Raw genomic sequence first — 22,739 nt, 5'->3', positions numbered from 1 at the left:
TATGTTACTAGCCTATGCCTTATAAAGTAGTGAAGATTAACTGGAACCATGTGTGCACAGCGCCCAGTATGTATTAAACACTCAGCAAATGTCAGATGATGGTAATTGTCATTACTTAGTAGCTTTAGACACAAGTAAGGTTTACCTCTATGCCTAAAAATAAGGTGCTGAGAACATCTTACAATCTGCCACTGATTTCACCTTTTCATACTTAGTGCTTATTCTGCCTGAAACAGCACCTTTGATCCAAGCCTTTCACTTGTTGGTCCATCTCTTCTACACATGAGCCCTTACACATCCCCAATATCCTGTATGTAAACTGTTACCTTGCCAATATCCCACCAGACTGCACACCGCTCCGTGGTCAGATTTTCATAGCCGGGATTAGCAAACAAAGTAGCAGGCAAAAAAGCAGATAAGCCTACATTTTTAATGAAAGTAATGCTCATCTCTTCAGTACTCAAGGAAAGCTGCTCTAAGAAGACATAAAAAGCCAGTACCATGGTCACTGCTTCCATAGCATGAAATGATGTTTAAACACTTGGCAATTATTTGTATTCTTGCAATACACCTGAGTAGGGAAGTGGTCAGGCATAATTCTCATCCTCCTTTTCCCAAAGGAAAAAAAAAATCCAAAGCATAATGAACTTAAATACAAATGACACACAAAGCTAGAAGGCAGCCCTGACACACCTAACACGACATAGCTAACTAGAACCTAGAAGCCAGGCTAGTCCGCTTGGCCACGTGTTGGTTCACGAGAAGGAAGTGCTTCTCAAACTTTAACGTACATACCAGTCACCTGGGACTCGTGTTAAAAGGTAGAATCTGATGGAGAGAAGAGCCAAGAATGTGCTTTTTTTTTTAACAAGCTCCCAGGTGATGCCAATGCTGCTAGTCTTCAGATCTAGACCTATGATGTTCCGTAAGGTAGCCACAAGCCTCACGTGGCTATTAAGCCCCTGAAACCTGGCTAGTCCGAATTTAGCTGAGCTGTCAGCGTAAAATACAGGCCGATTTCCAAGACGTGGTACCAAAATAAATTACTATCTCAGTAATTTCTATAGATTTTACACTGAACTAATAACATGCTGCAGATCATGGGTTAAATAGGACGTTAGTTATTTCGATCTTTTTTCTTCAGTTACGCTGTGGTGCACTGCCCGCGTTACGCTTGGCTGGACGGCGCTGCCCTGGACTCACGGCCCTCACAATTCTGAAGCCGCCCCTACGGTGAGAGCTCAAGAATAAAAGAGAACCTCTCCCTTCCTCTGGGTTTTTCGAAAGCACCCCTTTTATTTCCCAATCATTGAATACAACCAGAAATAAAAAAAATATTTTTACACCTAAGAGAGAGAGATATATATATATATATATATACACACACACAAGGTCTGAGTGCTCTCACTTTGGCTTAGGCTCCGACTGGAACCCTACTTTCCTCTCCCTCCGGTTCCCACGCTCCGAGATCGTATCGCGCGCAGGAAAACAATAACCACGAAGCGGCCTCCGCCCTGAGGCCAGACTGGGCCCGCGCCCGGAGGCCGCGCTTCCCCGCCCCCCCCAAACCGAGGCCGAGGAAGCCCGTCGTCAGCGGGCAGCGCCCCCTCGGCTCCTCCTCCTCCTCCAGCGCCGACCTCCCCAAGATGGCGAACGGCGGGGGTCCGCTTCCGCTTCCGGTGTGAGCCGTCGGGCCGGGGCGGGGGGGAGGCAAGATGGCGGCGGCAGGAGGGGTTCGCGGCCGGTGCGAGCTGCCGCCGTGCTCCAGTCCAGGCTGGTTCCTCAGCCTCTCCGCCTTGCTGAGCGTGGCAGCTCGAGGGGCCTTCGCCACCACGCACTGGGTCGTCACGGAGGACGGGAAGATCCAGCAGCAGGTAGCGGCCGGGGCGTCCCTGTCAGCCCGCGCCCGCCCTCGCCCGGGGGGGGGGAGGGGTGGGGGGAGGGATTCCCCGGCCGGCCCCGCGCGGCCCCGCCCCCGCCCACCTTCCCGCGGCCCCGGCGCCGGCCCCTTCGCACGTGTGTCCTGGCCCTGGCCTCGGCAGCCGGCACGTTCTCAGGCGTTCCAGCCCGGGGGCCGCTCGGGGAGAGTCGCCGGCGGTGGGGTGGGGGGGGGGGGCGGGGGGCGGGCCCTGGGGACGCTCTCTGGAGCTGTGGCTTTAGGGACCGGCTTCCTCACCCCTGCCATGGTGCGCCGGGGGCCCGCGCGCCGCCGGCCCTCCCCGAGGAAGCAGAAGGCGGGTGGCAGCGCCCCGGGCTGCGCGAGCCCCAGGGAGGGGACAGCCGCGGCAGCGCGGGCGGCGTGGGTGTCGCCTCCCGCTGCGCCCCCTGTCTCCGCTGGAGACACCCCGCACACTCCCCTCGCGAAGGGATGCTCGCGGCCGCCCGCACCTGCTCAGCCGTCAGCTGCGCTGGTTTCCCGGGGTTCTTTGCGTTGTCTCCTTACCTCGTTCCCGGGACCCAGCCCCTCAAGGAGGATGTGCGATTTCCCGGATTCTTGTCGGGTTGAATGAGTTCCTCAGGGGGGAGGCTGCTCTTCTTGCCTGGCTTTCTGATGGCCTGTGTTTGGTGGATGCCGCCGATGGCTGAAGAATGCGTGGGTGTGTGTTCTGCTACAGAAACTCCATAAACTTCATGACTTCCCACACTTGCGAGCAATGCCGTAAAGTCCAGCAGACATTTAGAAAGTGACAGCGTGTGCCCCATGCAGTTTAATTTAGCCCGCTGGTCTGAACCGTGTTAACCACGGTCCTGTGAAAGGACTGGGTTGTGTGTGATGAATGGTGACAGGAACACAGTGTTAGGCTTACCGTCGCGTAAAGTGAGGTTCACATTTAGATTGACCGTGTGCTGGCAAGTTCTGTCTTAAATGTAATGAATGAGTAAGGCATTTTAAAAGTCAGCGTTGGTTTTGGTGACTGGTTTTCAGTGTATATCTGAGAGAAGACTGACTCTCTAGAGGGTGGCATTTTCTCTATACCTAAGTTACATTAAAAGAAAATTTCCTCTTCATGGCCACAGGAGCCGAGATTTAAAATATGCACGTGTGTTTCAGAAACTCTAGACAACGCTTACAAATTCGCTAATGACAAAAGACTGGAAATCTGTGAGTCATGGTGCCTCTGTCCTTCTCTCTTCTGATGGTGGTTTTCCCTGAGGCCCTCGAGAAGGGAGATGTGGAATTGACTCCTGCTGCATTTTGGGGAGCCCTCTGTTGGCTCTTTTTCTGTATTGTTTTTGGCCACAGCTGTTTATATTCCCTGACACTGACTTCTCCTTTCCATTTTGATGTCCTGCTACTCAGCTGAGAAAGTAGCCCATCTGAAAAGTAAAACCTGGTAGAAATGTATTATATGTTGAACATTGCAATGGGAAAGTAGAATCTGATTTGGTTTTTGTTTTTTTTAACACGTTCCTTCTTTTTGCACATTGGGTACATATGTTTTGGTGGGGGAAAGGTAGGGGTTACTAGAAACCTGCTTGAGAAAGGGAGAAATCTGCAGAATCTTCTGGATCTCTTCCAAGTCACTCCTACAGGAGGTAGTCAGGCTTAAAGTTAGGAAAGCAAGATTTCTTTATTAGGTGCCTTTTTAGTGATTCTCTTCAGTGAGTTTTTTGGTGCTTTGTTACATAACATTTACAGTGTTAAGACCAGGCAACTGCAAAATTTTATACTAGAGAAAATAAAGTTGGTGACTACAGTGTAACCATAAGAGGCTAGGGAAGGGAAGTTGGATTTAATCTGAGGGGGAAAGCCCATGTGAATAAAGTAAGAGAGTGGGACCTCACAGTAAGCTTCTGAGTTCCACTGTGATAGCTATGCATGCATTACCCATGCTGCCTTTCCTGGCAATAATTTGAATGCAGGCAAATCCAAACCTCAATTTAGATTGTGATTAATTATCACATTTTCAGATACTTTTTAAAGCATTGAAAGACCTTTTTAGTACATGGATTTGGGTGTGCTGCAGATCTATTCATATTTTCAGAAAAGTAACTAATTAAAATTTAGCATAGGGACTTCCCTCGAGATCCAGTGGTTAGGACTTTGCCTTCCAATGCAGGAGGTGGGGGTTTGATCCCTGGTCGGGGAGCTAAGGTCCCACATGACTCGTGGCCAAAAAACCAAAACATAAAACAGAAGCAATGTAACAAATTCAATAAAGACTTTAAAAATGGTCCACATCAAAAATAAATAAATAGAATAAAATTTAGTATATATGTTGTGTTTTACCCAAAGTACCAGATTCCTTGCTACTTGTTTTGGTTATAATATCTGAGTGAGAACAGAAGTATGATTTTTTTTTTTTTAATGGCTGCGCTGTGCAGCTTGCAGGATCTCAGTTCCCCCACCAGGGACTGAACCTGGGTAACAGCAGTGAAAGCCTGGAATTCTAACCACTAGGCCGCCAGGGAACTCCCTGATGTCATTTTTAAAGTTGCCTAATATTAGGGGGAGGGTTAAGGACAAACTGAAACAGCAGTTCTTAGAAAATACCTTTTGAAACTCTTCACTCGATATTTAAACCTATTCAAATTAAGTGTAATAGGTCATTGTTTTCCAGAGTGAATGTGAGGAAGTACTTATGAATTAAAAATCTGAATTGCCCAAAATACAGACTTAGGTAGGGACATTTTCCATCATTATAGTTAAAGTGTTAAGTACAGTAAGCAGTCCTTCCCAGAAGAAGAGAACATTCGTTTGGCTTTTCTATTTCAAGCCTTAGCAGATGATAAAGATGGGCACCCACAAGTTTCAGACTGCAGACTTGTGAACATGCATATATATTGGAAGCCCTAGATCTGTAGGGGGGTTGAAATGGGTCTTTCAGTTAGAGCAAGGAAGCAGACATTCCTCCAGGCTGCCTTCTCACAGTCAGAGCTGGGGCTGCTTCTGACAGTAGCAGGTGTCCAGTCCTTGGCGTGGCAGCTAAGGGAATTGTTCCTTTCCAAAGTCCGCATTCTGTCTAGGAAGCATACCATCCTTGTTTTTGGTGTTTACTGAGCTGCCCCTGAACTCCCAGGAGTGTTGCCCAGGGAATACTGGAGCTGGGATGTGAAGTGAATGCTCCAGTCACTAAGTTCATTTCCCACTGCACTCAGAGGACGGCTAAGAAAAGGCCCCTCCTCTCCTCTCCAGCTGTGTGCCTTTTCCCCAGGTTTGGGCTTTGGCATACTTCTGAACCTCTAATGTCCCTGTACCTGAAAACCAGTAAGATCTTCTCGCTTTATTTAAGCAAGAGTCCTTAACTTGGAGTCCATAGACTTGAGGTGTGAGCTTTTATAATCTAGTTACTGGGAGGATCTACAGTAACTAGACCTTTTGTTTGACTTCAGGATAAATTTTGTTTGTTACATTTTAACATTCTTTTTGCTTAATTACTCGTGTGGCAACACCTATTTTCTATTTTAATCAAAAGTGTCTAGCAGTTCACTTGCACTGAAGGTTAGATACACTTCTGTGCATTCGCCTGGGAGCTTACCTGTCACATCATTTCTTTGGAGAAATTTATGCGTCGTGTTCCAAATTACCAGATAACAGATGGACTCTTGAAATGTTACCAGTTTGTTAGTTGTGGATTTACTGAACCAAGAATTTGAACTTCTAGCACTGGGTTTATTACCTCTAGATGTTCTCTTTCTTCATAAGTAGAGGTCTAAAACTTAAAATTTAGAGTATCAACTCTCTCATAACATTATATTATTTATTTTCTTTTGCTACTGTTTCCCTCTCCTGCTATCTTAGAACCATGGCACTTTAGATTTGGAAAGAATTCTTAAGAATATATGGTTTGACACATAGGTGAAAAAGTCACTCAAAGACAGAACTAATTAATGGCATTTAGTGGTAACAATAAATAGAAATGTATCTGCAGTAGCGTGCAAGTAAACACTTAATACTCAGTTTGAAGTGTTTTTTTTACCTGCATAACACCTACAAAGGAAGGAATAGAAAGAAAAAGAAAACCAAATGAAGTAAACGTCTTCTCATTTCCAGTTTGCTTTACCTTTGCAGAATGTTTTGTGATATTCAATTGGGGGTGGGTGGATGGGGGAGGGTCCTGAATAGATGTGAATTAATTTTGGCATCTCTTAATCATTTTACCTCCTATCAAGCAGATGTCTTCAGAGTACAGATCCTTTTAACTGCTCAGAACAAATGAGATTTCTGACAAAACTAATGCTCTAAAGCTTAGCAAACTTGGCAAAGAACTGTTTGATAAGCAACTCTTTCAGCAACTTTGACCTAAGGAAGAGCTATTGTATTTAGTTGGACAAACTGGCTAAATCTTTGTTTAATGATCTTTAATAGCTTATAAGTGAAGGAGTGGTTTAATTTTGGTCTCATGTTAAGTGATTTGGTTAATCTGGGAGAGAGCATCCATATGGTACTATGAAGTTGACAGCTTCATTTTGGGGCTTTTCAAAGCTGAACCCGTGTTTTTGACGTAGAGCATGTTTCTGTGTTTATACACTTCAGGGATTTGCTTGGACCTAGAGGTCATGCTGGTTACTCACTAGCCAGGCACCTGCAACTTATACTAGACGTTGACATCAGAGTGATTCTCATTCAGTCCGTTTTTTAAGATACTTCCCACTATTATTTTTCTTCTTATAAATTATGCAGGTATTAAGTTTGTTTATACAGTGGAGTAGTAACAGGAGCTTGGAAATATAGAGATAAATTATAACTTTAAATACTTTTCCCAGTTATTTATTGAACAAATATCTATTGGTGGTTTCCTTTTCACCAACCCACAGTGCTTTAAAGAATATGTTCTTTTCCACTGGCTACTATGACATGAAAGTCTCATTTTTCTTTAGAGGTGAGCAGAGGACAGCTCCTTATTAACCTTTTTCTTGCTATTCCACCTCTGCTTATCTTCTAGATCAGTGCTTCTCAAACTTTACTTTGCACAAAAATAATCTCAGATGCCTGCTTAAAATGCAGATTCCCAGGTCACTGAGAATCTGATTTAGCAGGTTCATGGTGGAGCCAAGGTTTCTACATTTTTATCAAACTCCGCAGGAGATTATGATGCAGATGGGTCACAGATCACTGCGAGAAATTCAGTTTTAGATCTTGCTGTTCCTCCAGCTTTTGTTTCAGGTTTCTGTTTTTACTCTCCACATGTACCTGGGCAATTTCATCCTTTCCCAAGACTTAAGTTACCATATATATTCTGGGAATATCTACATTTCTTTCTACAACTCAGATTTTTTTCTCCAGAGTTATAAATTCAAGATTTCTGTGTTAACTTTTAACTCCATGTGAATGTCCTCTAGGTGCTTCAAACTTAATATGACCAAATCTAAACTCAGTTTTACACCTACACCTGTGTGATGCCCTGTTTTCCCAAGCTTAATGAAAGACAACACCATTCATCATCTACCTATTTGTCCACATCAGAAATCTAGATTTCTCCCTCTTCCTTACCAACATCTTTCAGTTTTACTTTCTAATTATATCTTGCTTCTTTCTGTAACCACTACCATTACTCTAATTCCAGCCACCTAATTAATTGCCATAGCTTCCTAACTGCTCTCTCTGCTCCTAGTCTTGTCCTACTTCCAGTCCATTTTCTCCACAGTGCAATTAGAGTAATCTTTTAAAACCTTCTGTGGTTTTTTGTGGCATTGTAAAAATAAATACCTAACACTATGAGAGTATTTAAAATAATAAAATGAAGTCCTCCTACCTCTACATTCTTACTCCCCAGGAAAAACTACCTTTAATGAATTTGGACCATATCCTGGGATGTCTTGAGATCTGGCCCTTCACTCCCTCCAGCCTGTGTCTGCTCATCCTTGAGTGCCCCACTCTCACCTCAGAATATACACACATAACATACTTTGGCGTACTTAACTTTTGTCAGTGTCCCCAGATATGCTTTGTTCTCACTTACTTCTGGGCCTCTGTACATGTTCTTCCCCCAAAACTTCTGGCTAACTCATACTCTTCACAGCACTTTCTCAGGGAAGCTTCTGTGATACACAGATTTGAATAGCTGTTCTTTCAGTGTTCTTTCAGAGCATCCTGCGTTCCCTTATGAAAGCATTTGCCATACCATGTTGGGTCTGTTTACTTATGTAAATACCCTGCTAGACTGCTGAATGCTCCTTGAAGGGAGTAGCTGTGTCCATCTTCTCTGCAACTCCAGCATCTCTCACACTGCTTAATCAGTCTGCAGTAGTATCTGTTGAATGGATGACATAAGGAAGTGTGAGAAGTGGTTCCTATTGATACCTTTTAGGAATTTACCATTGTCTGAATGAAAGCTTATGATACCAATGTGGTTGTCATCTGGAAACTAGCCTAAAGGAACCCTCAGACCTTCTGGGAGATCTTTAAATCTCCGAGTAACCCATCAGTGAGTCAGCCTGGAGGCCTTTAGAAACTATGCTGTACACAGGTGAGAGCCATAGTTTCGGAGATTACTCTTGCCTCTCTATTGTAATCAGGTTGTGTATGCAAGGGAAATATCCTCTCATTGCTGACATTATATCTAGAAGGTCAGCTCTTGCTCAGACATAAAAAGTATGGAGAGAGCCCTACCCACCATCAGTCCCTCCCATCAGGAAGCACACACAAGCCTCCTAGATAGCTTCCTCCACAAGAGGGCAGACAGCACAATCAAGCAGTATCAGCAGTATTTTGTCTTATGGAACTGAAAACCACAGCCACAGAAAGAGAAAATGAAAAAGCAGAGGACTTTGTACCAGATGAAGGGACAGGATAAAACCCCAGAAAAACAACTAAATGAAGAGGAGATAGGCACCCTTCTAGAAAAAGAATTCAGAATAGTCATGGTGAAGATGATCCAGGACTTTGAAAAAAGACTGGATGCAAAGATCAAAAAGTTTACCAAAGACCTGGAAGAATTAAAGAGCAAACAAACAGAGATATGCAACACAATAACGGAAATGAAAAATACACTCGAAGGAACCAATAGCAGATTAACTGAGGCAGAAGGGTGAATAAGTGACCTGGAAGACAGAATGGTGATAATTACTGGTGCGGAAAACAATAAAGAAAAAAGAATGAAAGGAACTGAAGACAGCCTAAGAGACCTCTGGGACAACGTTAAATGCACCAACGTTCGCATTATAGGGATCCCAGAAGGAGAGGAGAGAAAGGACCTGAGAAAATACTGGAAGAGATTCTAGTTGAAAACTTCCCTAACATGGGAAGGGAAATAGCCACCCAAGTCCAGGAAGTGCAGAGAGTCCCAGGCAGGATAAACCCAAGGAGAAACACCAAGACATATGGTAGTCAAATTGACAAAAATTAAAGACAGAGGAAAGTTATTAAAAGCAACAAGGGAAAAAATGACAACATACAAGGGAACTCCCATAAGGTTAACAGCTGATTTCTCAGCAGAAACTCTGCAAGCCAGAAGGGAGTGGCATGATACATTTCAAGTGATGAAAGGGAAGAACCTACAACCAAGAATACTCTACCCAGCAAGGATCTCATTCAGATTCGATGGAGAAATCAAAAGCTTTACAGACAAGCAACAGCTAAGAGAATTCAGCACCACCAAACCAGCCCTACAACAAATGCTAAAGGAACTTCTCTAAGCGGGAAACATAAGAGAAGAAAAGGACCTACAAAAACAAAACAATTAAGAAAATGGTAATAGGAACATTTACCTTGAATGTAAATGGACTAAATGCACCAACCAAAAGACACAGACTGGCTGAATGGATCCAAAAAGAAGACCCATATGTATGCTGTCTGCAAGAGACCCACTTCAGACCTAGGGACACATACAGACTGAAAGTGAGGGGATGGAAAAAGATATTCCATGCAAATAGATATCAAAAGAAAGCTGGAGTAGCAATACTCATATCAGATAAAACAGACTTTAAAATAAAAAATGTTACAAGAGACAAGAAAGGACATTACATAAAGATCAAGGGATCCATCCAAGAAGAGGAGAGAACAATTATAAATATATATGCACCCAATATAGGAGCACCTCAATACATAAGGCAAATGCTAACAACTATGAAAGAGGAAATGCAAGGCAGAAATAGAGACACAGATGTAGAGAACAAACATGGACACCAAGTGGGGAAAGCAGGGAGGGTTGGGGGGAAATGAATTGGGAGATTGGGATACCAAATTGTACACTCTAAATATATGCTGTTTATTGTCTGTTAACTGTATCTCAATAAAAGTTCTTAAAAAAAAAAGTATGGAGAAGAGACAGGAAAATGATGAACAAGAAAAGCAGAAAAAGAATCGGAAAGGGCTGAGGCGAGGTGGATGGGAACTGGCAGCTGCACCGCTGAGGAGGGATTAGGATCAGCTGTGGGATTCAGCAGCTGTTGCAGTTTAGAAGCAGCTCTGGCGGAAGTGAACAGAAGGCACTCTGACAGCCAGGAATAAGAGGGCTTGCCAGCAGGTCAAAAAATTAGAACAGCTTTGCACTCCAGAATGTAGGGAGCTGGGTGTGAGCAGTGCCTCCATCTCAGCTGTGCTCCACGGCGGCAAGAGCAAGGGGAATTCCGCTGCCGTGTGGCTCTTTGATTGCCAGACACCTCAGCAGAGTTGTCTGTGGTCAAAGGCTCTCCTCTCTCTCTTCATATAGTTCTCTTTTAAACCCATTCCAATCAGTCCTTCATCCCCACAACTCTCGTCAAGATACGCCGGGCCTTCTATATTGCTGAATTTGGTGCTCAGTTCTCAGTCATCTTACTTAACCTCTTAGGAACCCAGCATTTGTCCTCATACTTTATGGAACTACTTTTTTACGTGACTTCCAGAACATATACTCCCGGTTTTCCTTCTAAATCCCTGGCCTCTCATTCTCTTCTGCTGAATTCCTTTTTGATTTGTGAGTCTTAATTTTGTCATGCCTCTTTTCTTCCCTCTGTGTGTGTGCTCACCAGACAATCTTATGCAGTCTCATGGCATAAAATATCATATGTATCTGCAGTCCCCAAATCCTATCTGCAGTCTCTCCCTGAACTCCAGCTTCATGTATCCAACTGCCTACTCAGCCTCTCCACTTAACTGCCTGATAGACACCACGAATACACCATGTCCTGAACTGAACTCTTGATTTCCCACCCCACCACACCTGTTACCAAATTTTTCAGGCCCCAGATCTTGGTATCTTCCTTGATTCTTCCTTCTCTCACATCTCATACCCAGCCTCTCAACAACCTGTCAACTTAACTTCCAAAATGTATTCTGAATCCTGCTGTCTTTCCGCCTCTACTTTTACAACCCTACTCCAGACTATCTTCATCTCTCTCCTGAACCTATGCAGTAGCCCCCTAACTGATCTCCTTGCTTTTACGTTTGCTCCATAGAGTCTGTTCTCCCCAGATTAGCCAAAGCAATCTTTTAAAAAACATAAGTTTTGGTCATGCCACTCCTTGAGGGGTCATGAGGGAAGGGAAGCAAAGAGTATCAGAAAACCTTCAGTGGTATCCCATCACACCTAAACAACAAAACCTAGTTTTCACGATGGCCTGTAAGGCCCTGCAAGATCTGGGACTGGCTCCTGGCCACATCTCTGCCCTGATGCTACTTTCCTTCTTGTGTGCTGTGTTTCAGCCATACTGGCCTTCAAGTGGTTTTCAGAGTACCAAGTTCACTGGTTTTTGGTTCATCAAGACCTTTGCTGTTGATCCTTCTTCTGCCTGAAGCAGTCTTCTGCAGATATCAACACGGTTCATCCTTTCTCTTCTTTCAGGCTTCTGTTCTCATGTCACCCATTTTCTGACCAAGCTCTCTAAAACAGCATCTCTTTCCATCACTCTTCTTACTCTATTTTTCTTCATATTATTACCAGCATTATATTGTAACATACACTTTATTACCTGTCTTTCTACAAGAACATAAGCTCTATGAAGGCAACAACTTTCTTTTGTTCAGTGAAGTAACCCTAGTGCCTAAAATAGTGCCTGACACGTGATGTACACTCAGGATATACTGAGTAAGTGAGACTATATGCATGTCTGTGCAAGCAATAATTACTCCTGTGTTAGTTCTTACATCTCCTATCAGCATAGTGAAGGCCACCATTGTTTTAGTAGTCTGGAGGAGGGAGGTGCATTTACTTTAAAGGGGGCAAGCTTATTCCTTCATTCTCCCTGTTACCAATGAAAGGTCTAGACAGCCTAAGAGTTTTCTAAGAACATGTTATCTCTAACCCAGAGTTATAAAATGGTGCCTCAGATAATCTACTTGCCTGTTGGCTGTTTTACCTCTCCAACATACCTTTTATGATATGCTCAAAGAACTCATGTTTGAGACTGTGACATTATTTAATTGAATATTGTATAAATTTAGGTTAAGTCAGTTTATATTTTGCTTTCAAGACATACTGTTAGGAATTCACACAGTTGTGCTTCCCATATTTGTTTAGTCAGTAGTAAAGTCAGTTAGTCTTAAGTCTAACTTATGTACTAACATTTTCAGTGTTCATTTTTCCCTCTGAGGAACTTAGTTATCTCAGTTAAAATCAGGAGACTGGCGAGAGGCCCTGCCCCCAAAGGTCAGGCCTTTCCACTTTCAGTCTGATTGCTTGGTGGGGGCATTGAGATGGGTAGTTAATCTTTAGTAGAACCTAAGAGAGTAGTATCAGTACATAACAAAAGTGGTTAAATGGAGTCAGGAATGTTTTTATTAGAGCGAGTATTTGCTGCGTGCTTTTTGTGTGCCTGTCACTGCACTTGGCACGCTTAGCTCACTCATTCAGCACATACTTGGATGCTTTCTGTGTTCGGTACTTGAAATACAGCTGTGAGGGAGATGTAATCCCTGCCTTAGTAGAGTTTGCGTTTTATACAGTCATACATGGAAGTGACTCTAATTTAGGGTATCAACAGGTAACTTTTATTGTAATAAAAACTATTTAATGTCTGTAATTCACTGAACACTTTAAAGTATTTTCATGTTCTTTATCTCATTTTATCATCATACAGACTCAATAAGATGTGGGTATTGATCTTCTATTAAATAAATTTAGGCAGAATGTGGTTAAATTCCTTGCCCAAGGCCGTGGCAGAGTGTGAACTCAAGCTTGGATCTCATTCTAAATCCTGTTCTCAGATGGAGGGACATACCATGTTCCTGGATTGGAAGAATCAACATCGTGAAAATGACTGTACTACCCAAAGCAATTTACAGATTTAATGCAATCCCGATCAAATTACCAATGGCATTTTTCACAGAACTAGAGCAAGAAATCTTACGATTTGTATGGAAACGCAAAAGACCCCGAATAGCCAAAGCAATCTTGAGAAGGAAAAATGGAGTTGGTGGAATCAGGCTTCCTGACTTCAAACTATACTACAAGGCCATAGTGATCAAGGCAGTATGGTACTGGCACAAAAATAGAAAGGACGATCAATGGAATAGAATAGAGAACTCAGAAGTAAGCCCAAACACATATGGGCACCTTATCTTTGACAAAGGAGGCACGAGTATACAATGGAAAAAAGACAGCCTCTTCAATAAGTGGTGCTGGGAAAATTGGACAGCAACATGTAAAAGAATGAAGTTAGAACACTTCCTAACACCATACACAAAAATCAACTCCAAATGGATTAAAGACCTACATGTAAGGCCAGACACTATCAAACTCCTAGAGGAAAACATAGGCAGAACACTCTTTGACATACATCAAAGCAACATCCTTTTTGACCCACCTCCTAGAATCATGGAAATAAAATCAAGAATAAACGAATGGGACCTCATGAAACTTAAAAGCTTTTGCACAGCAAAAGAAACCATAAACAAGACTAAAAGGCAACCCTCAGAATGGGAAAAAATAATTGCCTATGAAACAACGGACAAAGGATTAACCTCCAAAATATACAAGCAGCTCATGCAGCTTCATACCAAAAAAGCAAATAACCCAATCCACAAATGGGCAGAAGACCTAAATAGACATTTCTCCAAAGAAGACATACAGATGGCCAACAAACACATGAAAAGATGCTCAACATCACTCATCATCAGAGAAATGCAAGTCAAAGCCACAATGAGGTATCACCTCACACCAATCAGAATGGCCATCATCACAAAGTCTGGAAACAACAAATGTTGGAGAGGGTGTGGAGAAAAGGGAACTCTCCTGCACTGTTGGTGGGAATGTAAGTTGGTACAGCCACTATGGAAAACAATTTGGAGGTTCCTTAAAAAACTACAAATAGAACTACCATATGATCCAGTAATCCCACTCCTGGGCATATACCCAAAGAAAACCATAATCCCAAAAGAAACTTGTACCATAATGTTTATTGCAGCACTATTTACAATAGCCAGGACATGGAAGCAACCTAAATGCCCATCAACAAATGAATGGATACAGAAGATGTGGCATATATATACAATGGAATATTACTCAGCTATAAAAAGGGATGAGATGGAGCTATATGTAATGAGGTGGATAGAACTACAATCTGTCATACAGAGTGAAGTAAGTCAGAAAGAGAAGGACAAATATTGTATGCTAACTCACATATACAGAATCTAAAAATGGTACTGATGAACTCAGTGACAAGAACAAGGAAGCAGATACAGAGAATGGACTGGAGAACTCGAGGTATGGGAGGGGGCGGGGGGTGAAGGGGAAACTGAGAAGAAGCGAGAGAGTAGCACAGACATATATATACTACCAACTGTAAAATAGTCAGTGGGAAGTTGTTGTATAACAAAGGGAGTCCAACTCGAGGATGGAAGATGCCTTAGAGGACTGGGGCAGGGAGGGTGGGGGGGACTCGAGGGGGGGGCGTCAAGGAAGGGAAGGAATATGGGGATATGTGTATAAAAACAGTTGATTGAACCTGGTGTACCCCCAAAAAAATAAAATAATAAAAAAATAAAAAATAAAAATAAATAAATCCTGTTCTCTTTTCTGCAGTGCTAAACATTGCTACTAACATAAAGAAAAACATTTCTTCAGTTTTATTTGTAAAATAAATACTCATCAAAAGTTAAAATTTTTCCTTTAAAAATGGTTTTTCAATTTTAAAATTGAATTAAACTATAAAATATATAATTGTTGAAAAAATTTTTACACTATTTAAATTGCTTCATTATAAAATGAAAAAGGTGAAAGTTTCATAACTACCCACAGTCCTTCCTGGAAACAACCAGAATAATTTGTGTATTCTTCCCAAAAGTTTCTATGCATTTGCAAATACATAGTTGTTTTGTTCTGGTTTTTTTTAACACACAAACTGGAAACATTTTCTCACCGTTAGCTTCTATTCACTTCATAAAACTTAGACATCTGTCCATATCAGAGATGGAAAGCTACCCTCTTCTCCCTTAAGATTGCATGGTATTGGGTTGTATGGGTGTTCTGTAATTTATTTAACCAGTTACTTAGTAGAGGACATTTAGATTGTTTCTATGTTTTTGTTATCGCAAACATTGTTGCAGAGTGAATGTGCTGATACCTTTGTCTTTGCTTGCTTCTATGTGTATATTGAGTATATCTGTAAGATGAATTCTTTGAAATGGAATTTCCTAGTTCTGAAAATGCATACATTTAACTTTCTTAGATTTGCTAAATTATTCTCCTGAAGGAGTACATCAGGAGTGTTTGAAAATGCTCAGCATTGGGGTGTGCAAAAAAAATATTTGTCATAATCCAGTTCTAGTGAAAGACCTCTATCCCATCCATTGCCCTTAGCTAAACAGTGTTGTGACTATCAGTAGAAATATGAACAGAAAGGAACCTTCAGTTAAAGGTTTAATTTTTTCTGTGAAGATAAACTTGTCGTTAATGTGTATTTCACACTTGTTGGGACTGCAATCAAAGAGATTAAGTCAAGCTGATTTCTTTTCCCCCCCGCAGTTGATACTACCAGTGTTTTGATAAGTAATCATGTTGAACTTTATTCAGTTGTCTGAATGTCCAGTATGAAATAGCAGAGTAATTTCCTGGCTGTTGAATTTGCCATCATCTGAATAATGATAAAGTTACTAAGGTTTAATTTCTGGCACTAATTTTAGTGTTCCTTTCCCAATATTTGATTAACAAATATGTCTTAGCTTGGGCTGCCTTAAAAAAATGCCATAAACTGGTGACTTAAAGAACCGAAGTTTATTTTCTCACAGTTATGGTTGCGTTCCAGTGAGGGCTCTCTTTCTGGATTGCAGACAACTGCATCTTGCTGTGTCCTCGCATGGCAGAGAAAAAGAGAAAGCAAGCTCTTCTGGTGTCTCCTCTTACAGGAGCACCAGTCCCATCAGGAGGGCCCCAACGTCATGACCTCATCTAAATCTAATTACTTCCCAAAGGTCCAGCTACCTTAGTTCCCTTTTGCCATGTAACCTAACATTTTCACATGTTCTGGGGATTAGGACGTGGACATCTTTGTTGGGCCATTGTTCTGCGTTAAATATTTGCTGTTGGAATGAGAATCACGTCTGAGTTACATACAAATCCATTCAGCTGTACACCTACATTGTTTCTGTGTATGTTTACAAGAATATCATAAGTACACAAATGAGAAATATTCATGATTCAAGTGTCCTGATCCAGTGTTTCATTTTCTTTCCTTGTAAAGTTGGACATTGTTTACTTTATTCATTATGTTATTTGTATATTTCCTGGCGACATAAATCAGAAAATGTAGACTGATAACATTTTTATAAGAACTTGTTCATTAGTTATTCATATTGAAAATGGTTAATTATTTGCTAATCAGTTGGGAAAATGGTGGTTATTTGACATGAATGTTCTAATAAAATTGGCTGCAGCACTGTACATGTTCAAATCTAGATTATAGCTATGTAATACACTTCAGATACCTATATTATTTTATGTGAGTTTAAGTGTTTACAACTATGTCTTCCAAGAACTGAAAGTCAGAAAGTAAAATCTAATTTAGGGTAACTTTAGAAAATAGGGATATAAAGCCATAAAAATTCATTTGATGGTCAGGAGTCAACATTTTTGTTTATTTGAAGTTGAATTTTAGTTCGGTAACTTGGTATTCTGTAAAACTGAGACTGGTTTTTAATTTTTCATTAAAATACTATATAAGTACTCTAAGAGTGAAAAAAGTTATTTATAATAAAAATATTTCCAGATCTTGACAGTTCATAACAATAGTGTTTTATTGATTCGATACAATTAAATGTTTCTAGTCAAAGTCTGTTTATGTTATGTATTAAAGTTTTGGCGGTTATCACAGCCAACAACCTGTGTTAAGTCCCTCTTAAGAGCTGAGGTGGAAGTAGTATTTTGTGAACTTACACTTCTCTAGACCTGGAAGAAGGTGCAAGTCCATAATAGTTAGACTTGAATCCTGAGGAGAGAGTTGTATACAAAGTTAAGGCAACAGACTTTCTGCCTCTCTCATTCTGTCCCTCTAAAGCTCATCTTGCTTGCCATTATAGTAGCCTGACAGGGGTCACAAGGGTGAGGGCTCCTTAGACAATCACTTGAAAATGGCAGTGAACTAGATTTGAGATAAGGGTAGAAATTTGAGGGGAGAAAGGAACAAGAGAATACAATAGATGTTGCCTTTTTGATTGCTTGCCTGGCCCCATATCTGTGAGAAGAATTTTTTTCTCTGTGAGTATATAAGGAAAAGCCACAAGATTGTTTCTCAGATCTGAGCTTATACTTGTCATTACAGTTTGTTTTTAAATACAACAAAGCATGTTGCATAGCATTCTGAAGTTTCATTTTAAGAAGATGACCTGTTCATAGCACTTAAAAAAAAGAAATACTTTATAAATTTAAGTATACATGTCCACTGCAGAAAAAGTCAGAAAACACAAACCAGAAGAGAAATCATCTAGAGTCCCACCAACTAGAAACCACCATTCATAAAATATGATGTGTAAACTATCAGATGGATTTAAAAAGAGGAAGTTTTTTTTTATAAGCACCCAGGAGAAGAAATGTATGACCAACAAAGAAATTAAAGTGTATTCACGCTTTTCTTGTGTTCCTAAGAGTGTATAGAAACTCAGTGACTGTTGTTAGGAATTTCAGTTGATTCAGCTGTTCTGGAGAAAAGCTAGTAAAAAATATAAATTTAAAAGTGCAGTCCCTTTAACCTAACAATTCTTGTTCTAGGAAGGAAATAATTTGACAGCTATCCAAAAAAATTGTGTAAGAGAATTCATCACAATATTGTTAAAAAGAGCGTAAATTTTAGTAGGAGCCTGGGTAAATGACTAATATAGTATTAACTACTAAATATGATAATGTAAATCTGTATTTACTGGGAAAGAAGTCTGATAGAATTTAGGGAAGAATGGAGAGGGGAAGGATAAATACAATAGATATATTATCTGATTTTTATAAAAATATTTATCTACATAGCTATATATGTATATATTGATAAATGCAGAGAAGTTATCCTGACATGATATATATATTTGACAGCAGATATATCTGAAAGTGAGATTTCAAGTAATTTAACTTTCTTCTTTATGTTGTCTATAACGTGTTAATTTTTATAGTAACATAAGGACAGAGAGATCTAACTTTGTCTGTGATACAATGAACAACTTAACTGCTCAGAAATAAACAGCCACTGCTAATCGGAGTCTTGGTTTAATTTGACAAATTGAGGGTTTAAAAGAAGCTTTTAACTGTAGCTTTGGAAAGAGTCCCTGCCTAAAAAGCGAGTACAAGTTTATATGGGCAAATTGAAAGAATGATAATTTCATTCATTTGAATATTGGATTACTTCTGTGGTATAGGTTAGGTTGGTTAAAGGTGATACTTTTATAATAGTGTTATCTTTCATAGAGATAGGATTTGAAAAGTATAAGGAATTTTTAGAAGTCATTAGGTTGGGTGCCCTCCGTTTATAGGTGAGGAAACGGAAGCCCTGACAGGGAAGGTGATTTTCTTAAGGTCACACAGCTGGTCATAGTCCTGTCAAGGACTTATTTTTTCCTGATTCTTTGTGGCTTAGCCACTTTACCTTCTTTCCAGATAGTCATCAGTGAGCCATAACGCTTTAGAAGATAGAGAATCTAACAAATGTGATAACAGACACTTTCATCAAACAATCAACAATGTTTTATGTACTTAACATGTACCTGAAAGCATATTAAGTACTGAGGGTAGAAAGAGGAATACAAACAAAAAAAATTGTTTTTGAAAGACAACCATATAATAATTATCAGTGTAATAAATGCTAATACAGAAAAATGTATAAAATACTATGGGAGGGATTCCCTGGTGGCGCAGTGATTAAAAATCCGCCTGCTAATTCAGGGGACACAGGTTTGATCCCGGCTCTGGGAAGATCCCACATGCCACGGAGCAGCTAAGCCCATGCACCACAACTACTGAGCCTGCACTCTAGAGCCTGTGAGCCACAACTACTGAGCCTGAGTGCCGCAACTGCTAAAGCCTGCGAGCCTAGAGCCCATGCTCCCGCAGCAAGAGAATCCACTGCAATGAGAAGCCTGCGTACTGCAATGAGAAGCCTGCGTGCCGCAATGAAGAGTAGCCGCCACTCTCCGCAACTAGAGAAAGCCCACAGGCAGCAATGAAGACCCAATGCAGCCAATACAAATAAACAAATTTACTTATTTTTTTTAAAAAGTACTATGGGAGCTCAAAAGAAGGTTGGTTTCACAAAAGAAATGTCATTTGAGCCAAGTCATTTGGCTTTCATCAAAAGCATAAGAAGAGAATACATTCCAAGTAGAAGAATTAGTGTGTGCAAAGGCACAGGAGACTCTTAAAAGAGCCACAAGGATAAGAAGATACCCTAGACAGGGACTTTCCCCGGTGGTCCAGTGGTTAAGAATCCATCTTACAATGCAGGGGATGCTGGTTAGATCCCTGGTAGGGGAACTAAGATCCCACATGCTGCAGGGCAACTAAGCCCGCATTCCGCAGTTAAAGAGCCCACACACCACAACTAGAGAGAAGCCCAGACGCTGCAACAAAAGATCCCGTGTGCCACACTTAGACCTGACACAGCCAATAAGTAAATTAATTAATTTAAAAAAAAAAGATACGCTTGACAGAGGGCCTCAAGAAAATTAGGTAGAGGTTTAGCAATAGCATCAAGACTTTCAGTTTGAAAATTTTCATTGGAATGTTTGGACAAATTCTGAGTGCTGCAGGTACAGTTTGATCCAGGACTCAAACAGTATAACCAAGATAGGTTTTTCTCTGTCTTCATTTGTCTACTTTTTTTTAAAATAAATTTTATTTATTTATTTATTGGTTGCGTTGGGTGCTTGTTGCTGTGCACGCGCTTTCTCTAGTTGTCATGAGCGGGGGCTACTCTTCGTTGCGGTGCACAGGCCTCTCATTGCGGTGGCTTCTCTTGTTGTGGTGCATGGGCTCGCGGGCTTCAGTAGTTGTGGCACATGGGCTCAATAGTTGTGGCTCATGGGCTCTAGAGCACAGGCTCAGTAGTTGTGGCACATGGGCTTAGCTGCTCCGTGGCATGTGGAATCTTCCCAGAGCAGGGCTCGAACCCGTGTCCCCTGCATTGACAGGTGGCTTCTTAACCACTGCGCCACCAGGGAAGCCTTGTCTACCTCTTTAACCCCATTCTCAGGCCCCCTGTGGGTACAAGATGGCTATTCCCAATAGCTCAAACAAAAGTTGTGGATTAGGGACTCTTTAGTATAAGCTAACTACTTGGTTAATGTCCCTTCTCAGAAATAATCACCAAGATACCAAAAGGAAGGAATCCACTGATCAGGCTTCCCATGTGGGGAAGGATGCTTCCAGCCAAGCAAAGCAGGTATTTTGCCACAAGAAGGAGATTACAGGTACTGGAAAGGGAAAACTGTAAATATTAAGTGGGGTCATTTACGGTAGAAGTGAAATCTTTGTTGCTTTGAAAATTTTTATTTATGTTTTCCATCATATTGTCTCAATATTTAAATAATCTAAAATTCTGAATAAAAGATTTAAATATTCCATCCCATTTTTAACCTAAGGGAAATTCTTTTTTAATGATCATGGCGTAAGATTTCATTAATCCGTTTCAGGCTGCTGGTGGGAGGAGCGTGAGCTCCCCATCAGCATTGCTGTCATGTACTCATTTGATGACCATTTTTAACAAGGAACAGATAAAAATGTTCATCATATGAGAAGAGTAAATTGCATGTAAAGGGTAGAACAAATGTTACAATAGAAAAGTTCAGTTTCTTATCATAAAGGACCAGTGGAAAGTGATTGATTTTGTAGAACTCAAAAATGTTTATTGGCTTAGATTGGTTATTTTAGATCTTTTTGTGGGAGAGGGGGTGGCCACACCGAGTGGCTTGTGGGATCTTAGTTCCCTGACCAGGGATCAAACCCACACCCTCGGCAATGAAAGCGCAGAGTCTTAACCACTGGACCACCGGGGAATTCCCTAGGTTGGTTATTTTAAATTTAAAATGTTCACCCTTTATCTAAGTTGGCACTGAAGTCATTACCTTTATATAGTGACATTTCCATCCATTAGCATGTGATTTTCCTGAATTCACAGAGTCAAAACTCCAGATTAGAAATGTAGATATTACCAACATCTTGGTCAGAGATGGTAGCAAATGAAATACATGAAAATGAACTTGATATGAGTAAGATATTTACTGTTGTCATATATAATCAGTGTCTGTACTTGTGTTTAAAGGAAAATAAAATTGAATTGTCTTACATAGTTTGTCATTTTCTTTATTAAAATAAATTGCTATGGTAACAGTGAAACTTTGTTTACCTGAAAGTCTTAAGAAAATGCATCATTGTGAATAGTAGAATTCCATTATAGGTAATTTCCAAATACATGGTCAGTTTTTCCCTGCAGTTTAAATTTTGCTCTAAAATGTATTTCATACTTTCTCACCGTAAGTACAGCAAAGTGAAAATAATTTCACTTTTTCTTCTTGATTCAGATCATTATAAGCACTTATCGTGCCATGCAGTAATGGAAGTTTGTTTGTCCTTTGTGAAAGAACCATAAAGTGCTTTGAGATCTTGTAGTTTTTAATCTGTCTCTCTGTAATTTCTGTCACTCTTTGCCCTTGGGCTTTTTTTTAGCAGCCACTTCTAAATGCTAAAGGTTTTAAAGGGGTGTCACCATTCCTTCTCACATTGTGTATAAAATAGGAGTACGTAGACTCCAGATATTGACTCATAGTGCGCCTGGTTCAGAGAGGCTTAATAAACTTTTATTAGTCGAATGGATGTTGTAGTATTTACAGAGTTATCAAACATACCCTCTTTTGTAATCTTCTGAGGCGGAGAGGTATTCAAAAGGAGAGAAATTCAAGCTGATTAGCAGTTGCCGAAGATAATTAGCATGAAGTCTTAAAATTTAAAAACTTGAAAGTACCTCAGTAAAAATATGTCAGGCTGTAAATCTTCTGTAACCAGCCCTAATCTGGCAGAGACCCGTGCCATTTGCTGCCACGTCAAAAAGAGAAACACAGCTGTCAAGCTGTCGTGGACTCCTTTCCTTCTGCTAATAATTTTATCTTTATATCTTCTCTAGCTACTGTATCTTTATTGGACTAAATTCTTTTTTTTATTTTAATGGTAATTTTAAAACTTTAAATTTTATTTATTTATTTATTTATCATTGGCAGCGTTGGGTCTTTGTTGCTGTGTGCAGCTTTCTCTAGTTGCGGCAAGTGGGGGCTACCCCTCGTTGCTGCGCATGGGCTTCTCATTGTAGTGGCTTCTCTTGTTGCAGAGCACTGGCTCTAGGCGTGTGGGCTTCAGTAGTTGTGGCATGTAGACTCAGTAGTTGTGGCTCGAGGGCTCTAGAGCGCAGGCTTA

General features: G+C 40.8%; 1 protein-coding gene across 6 annotated transcripts in view; it reads left to right on the top strand.

Moving 5' to 3' along the window:
- Positions 1–1,693: 1,693 nt before the first annotated feature.
- Positions 1,694–22,739, top strand: part of TTC17 (tetratricopeptide repeat domain 17) — a 134,696-nt gene continuing 113,650 nt past the window's right edge. For all 6 annotated transcript variants that reach the window (XR_009047438.1, XM_057695006.1, XM_057695005.1 and 3 more), the window contains exon 1: positions 1,694–1,874. Coding sequence is in view for 5 of the 6 variants with exons in the window: in XM_057695006.1 (XP_057550989.1) it covers positions 1,716–1,874 (159 nt within the window). In the remaining variant the exon portion in view is untranslated. The remainder of the gene's footprint in view (positions 1,875–22,739) is intronic.

This window comes from Hippopotamus amphibius, chromosome 9 (assembly GCF_030028045.1).
Source record: "Hippopotamus amphibius kiboko isolate mHipAmp2 chromosome 9, mHipAmp2.hap2, whole genome shotgun sequence".
Taxonomy (NCBI): domain Eukaryota; kingdom Metazoa; phylum Chordata; class Mammalia; order Artiodactyla; family Hippopotamidae; genus Hippopotamus; species Hippopotamus amphibius.
The sequence above is the reverse complement of the archived record's forward strand: the minus strand, read 5'-3'. Positions and strand labels throughout refer to the sequence as shown.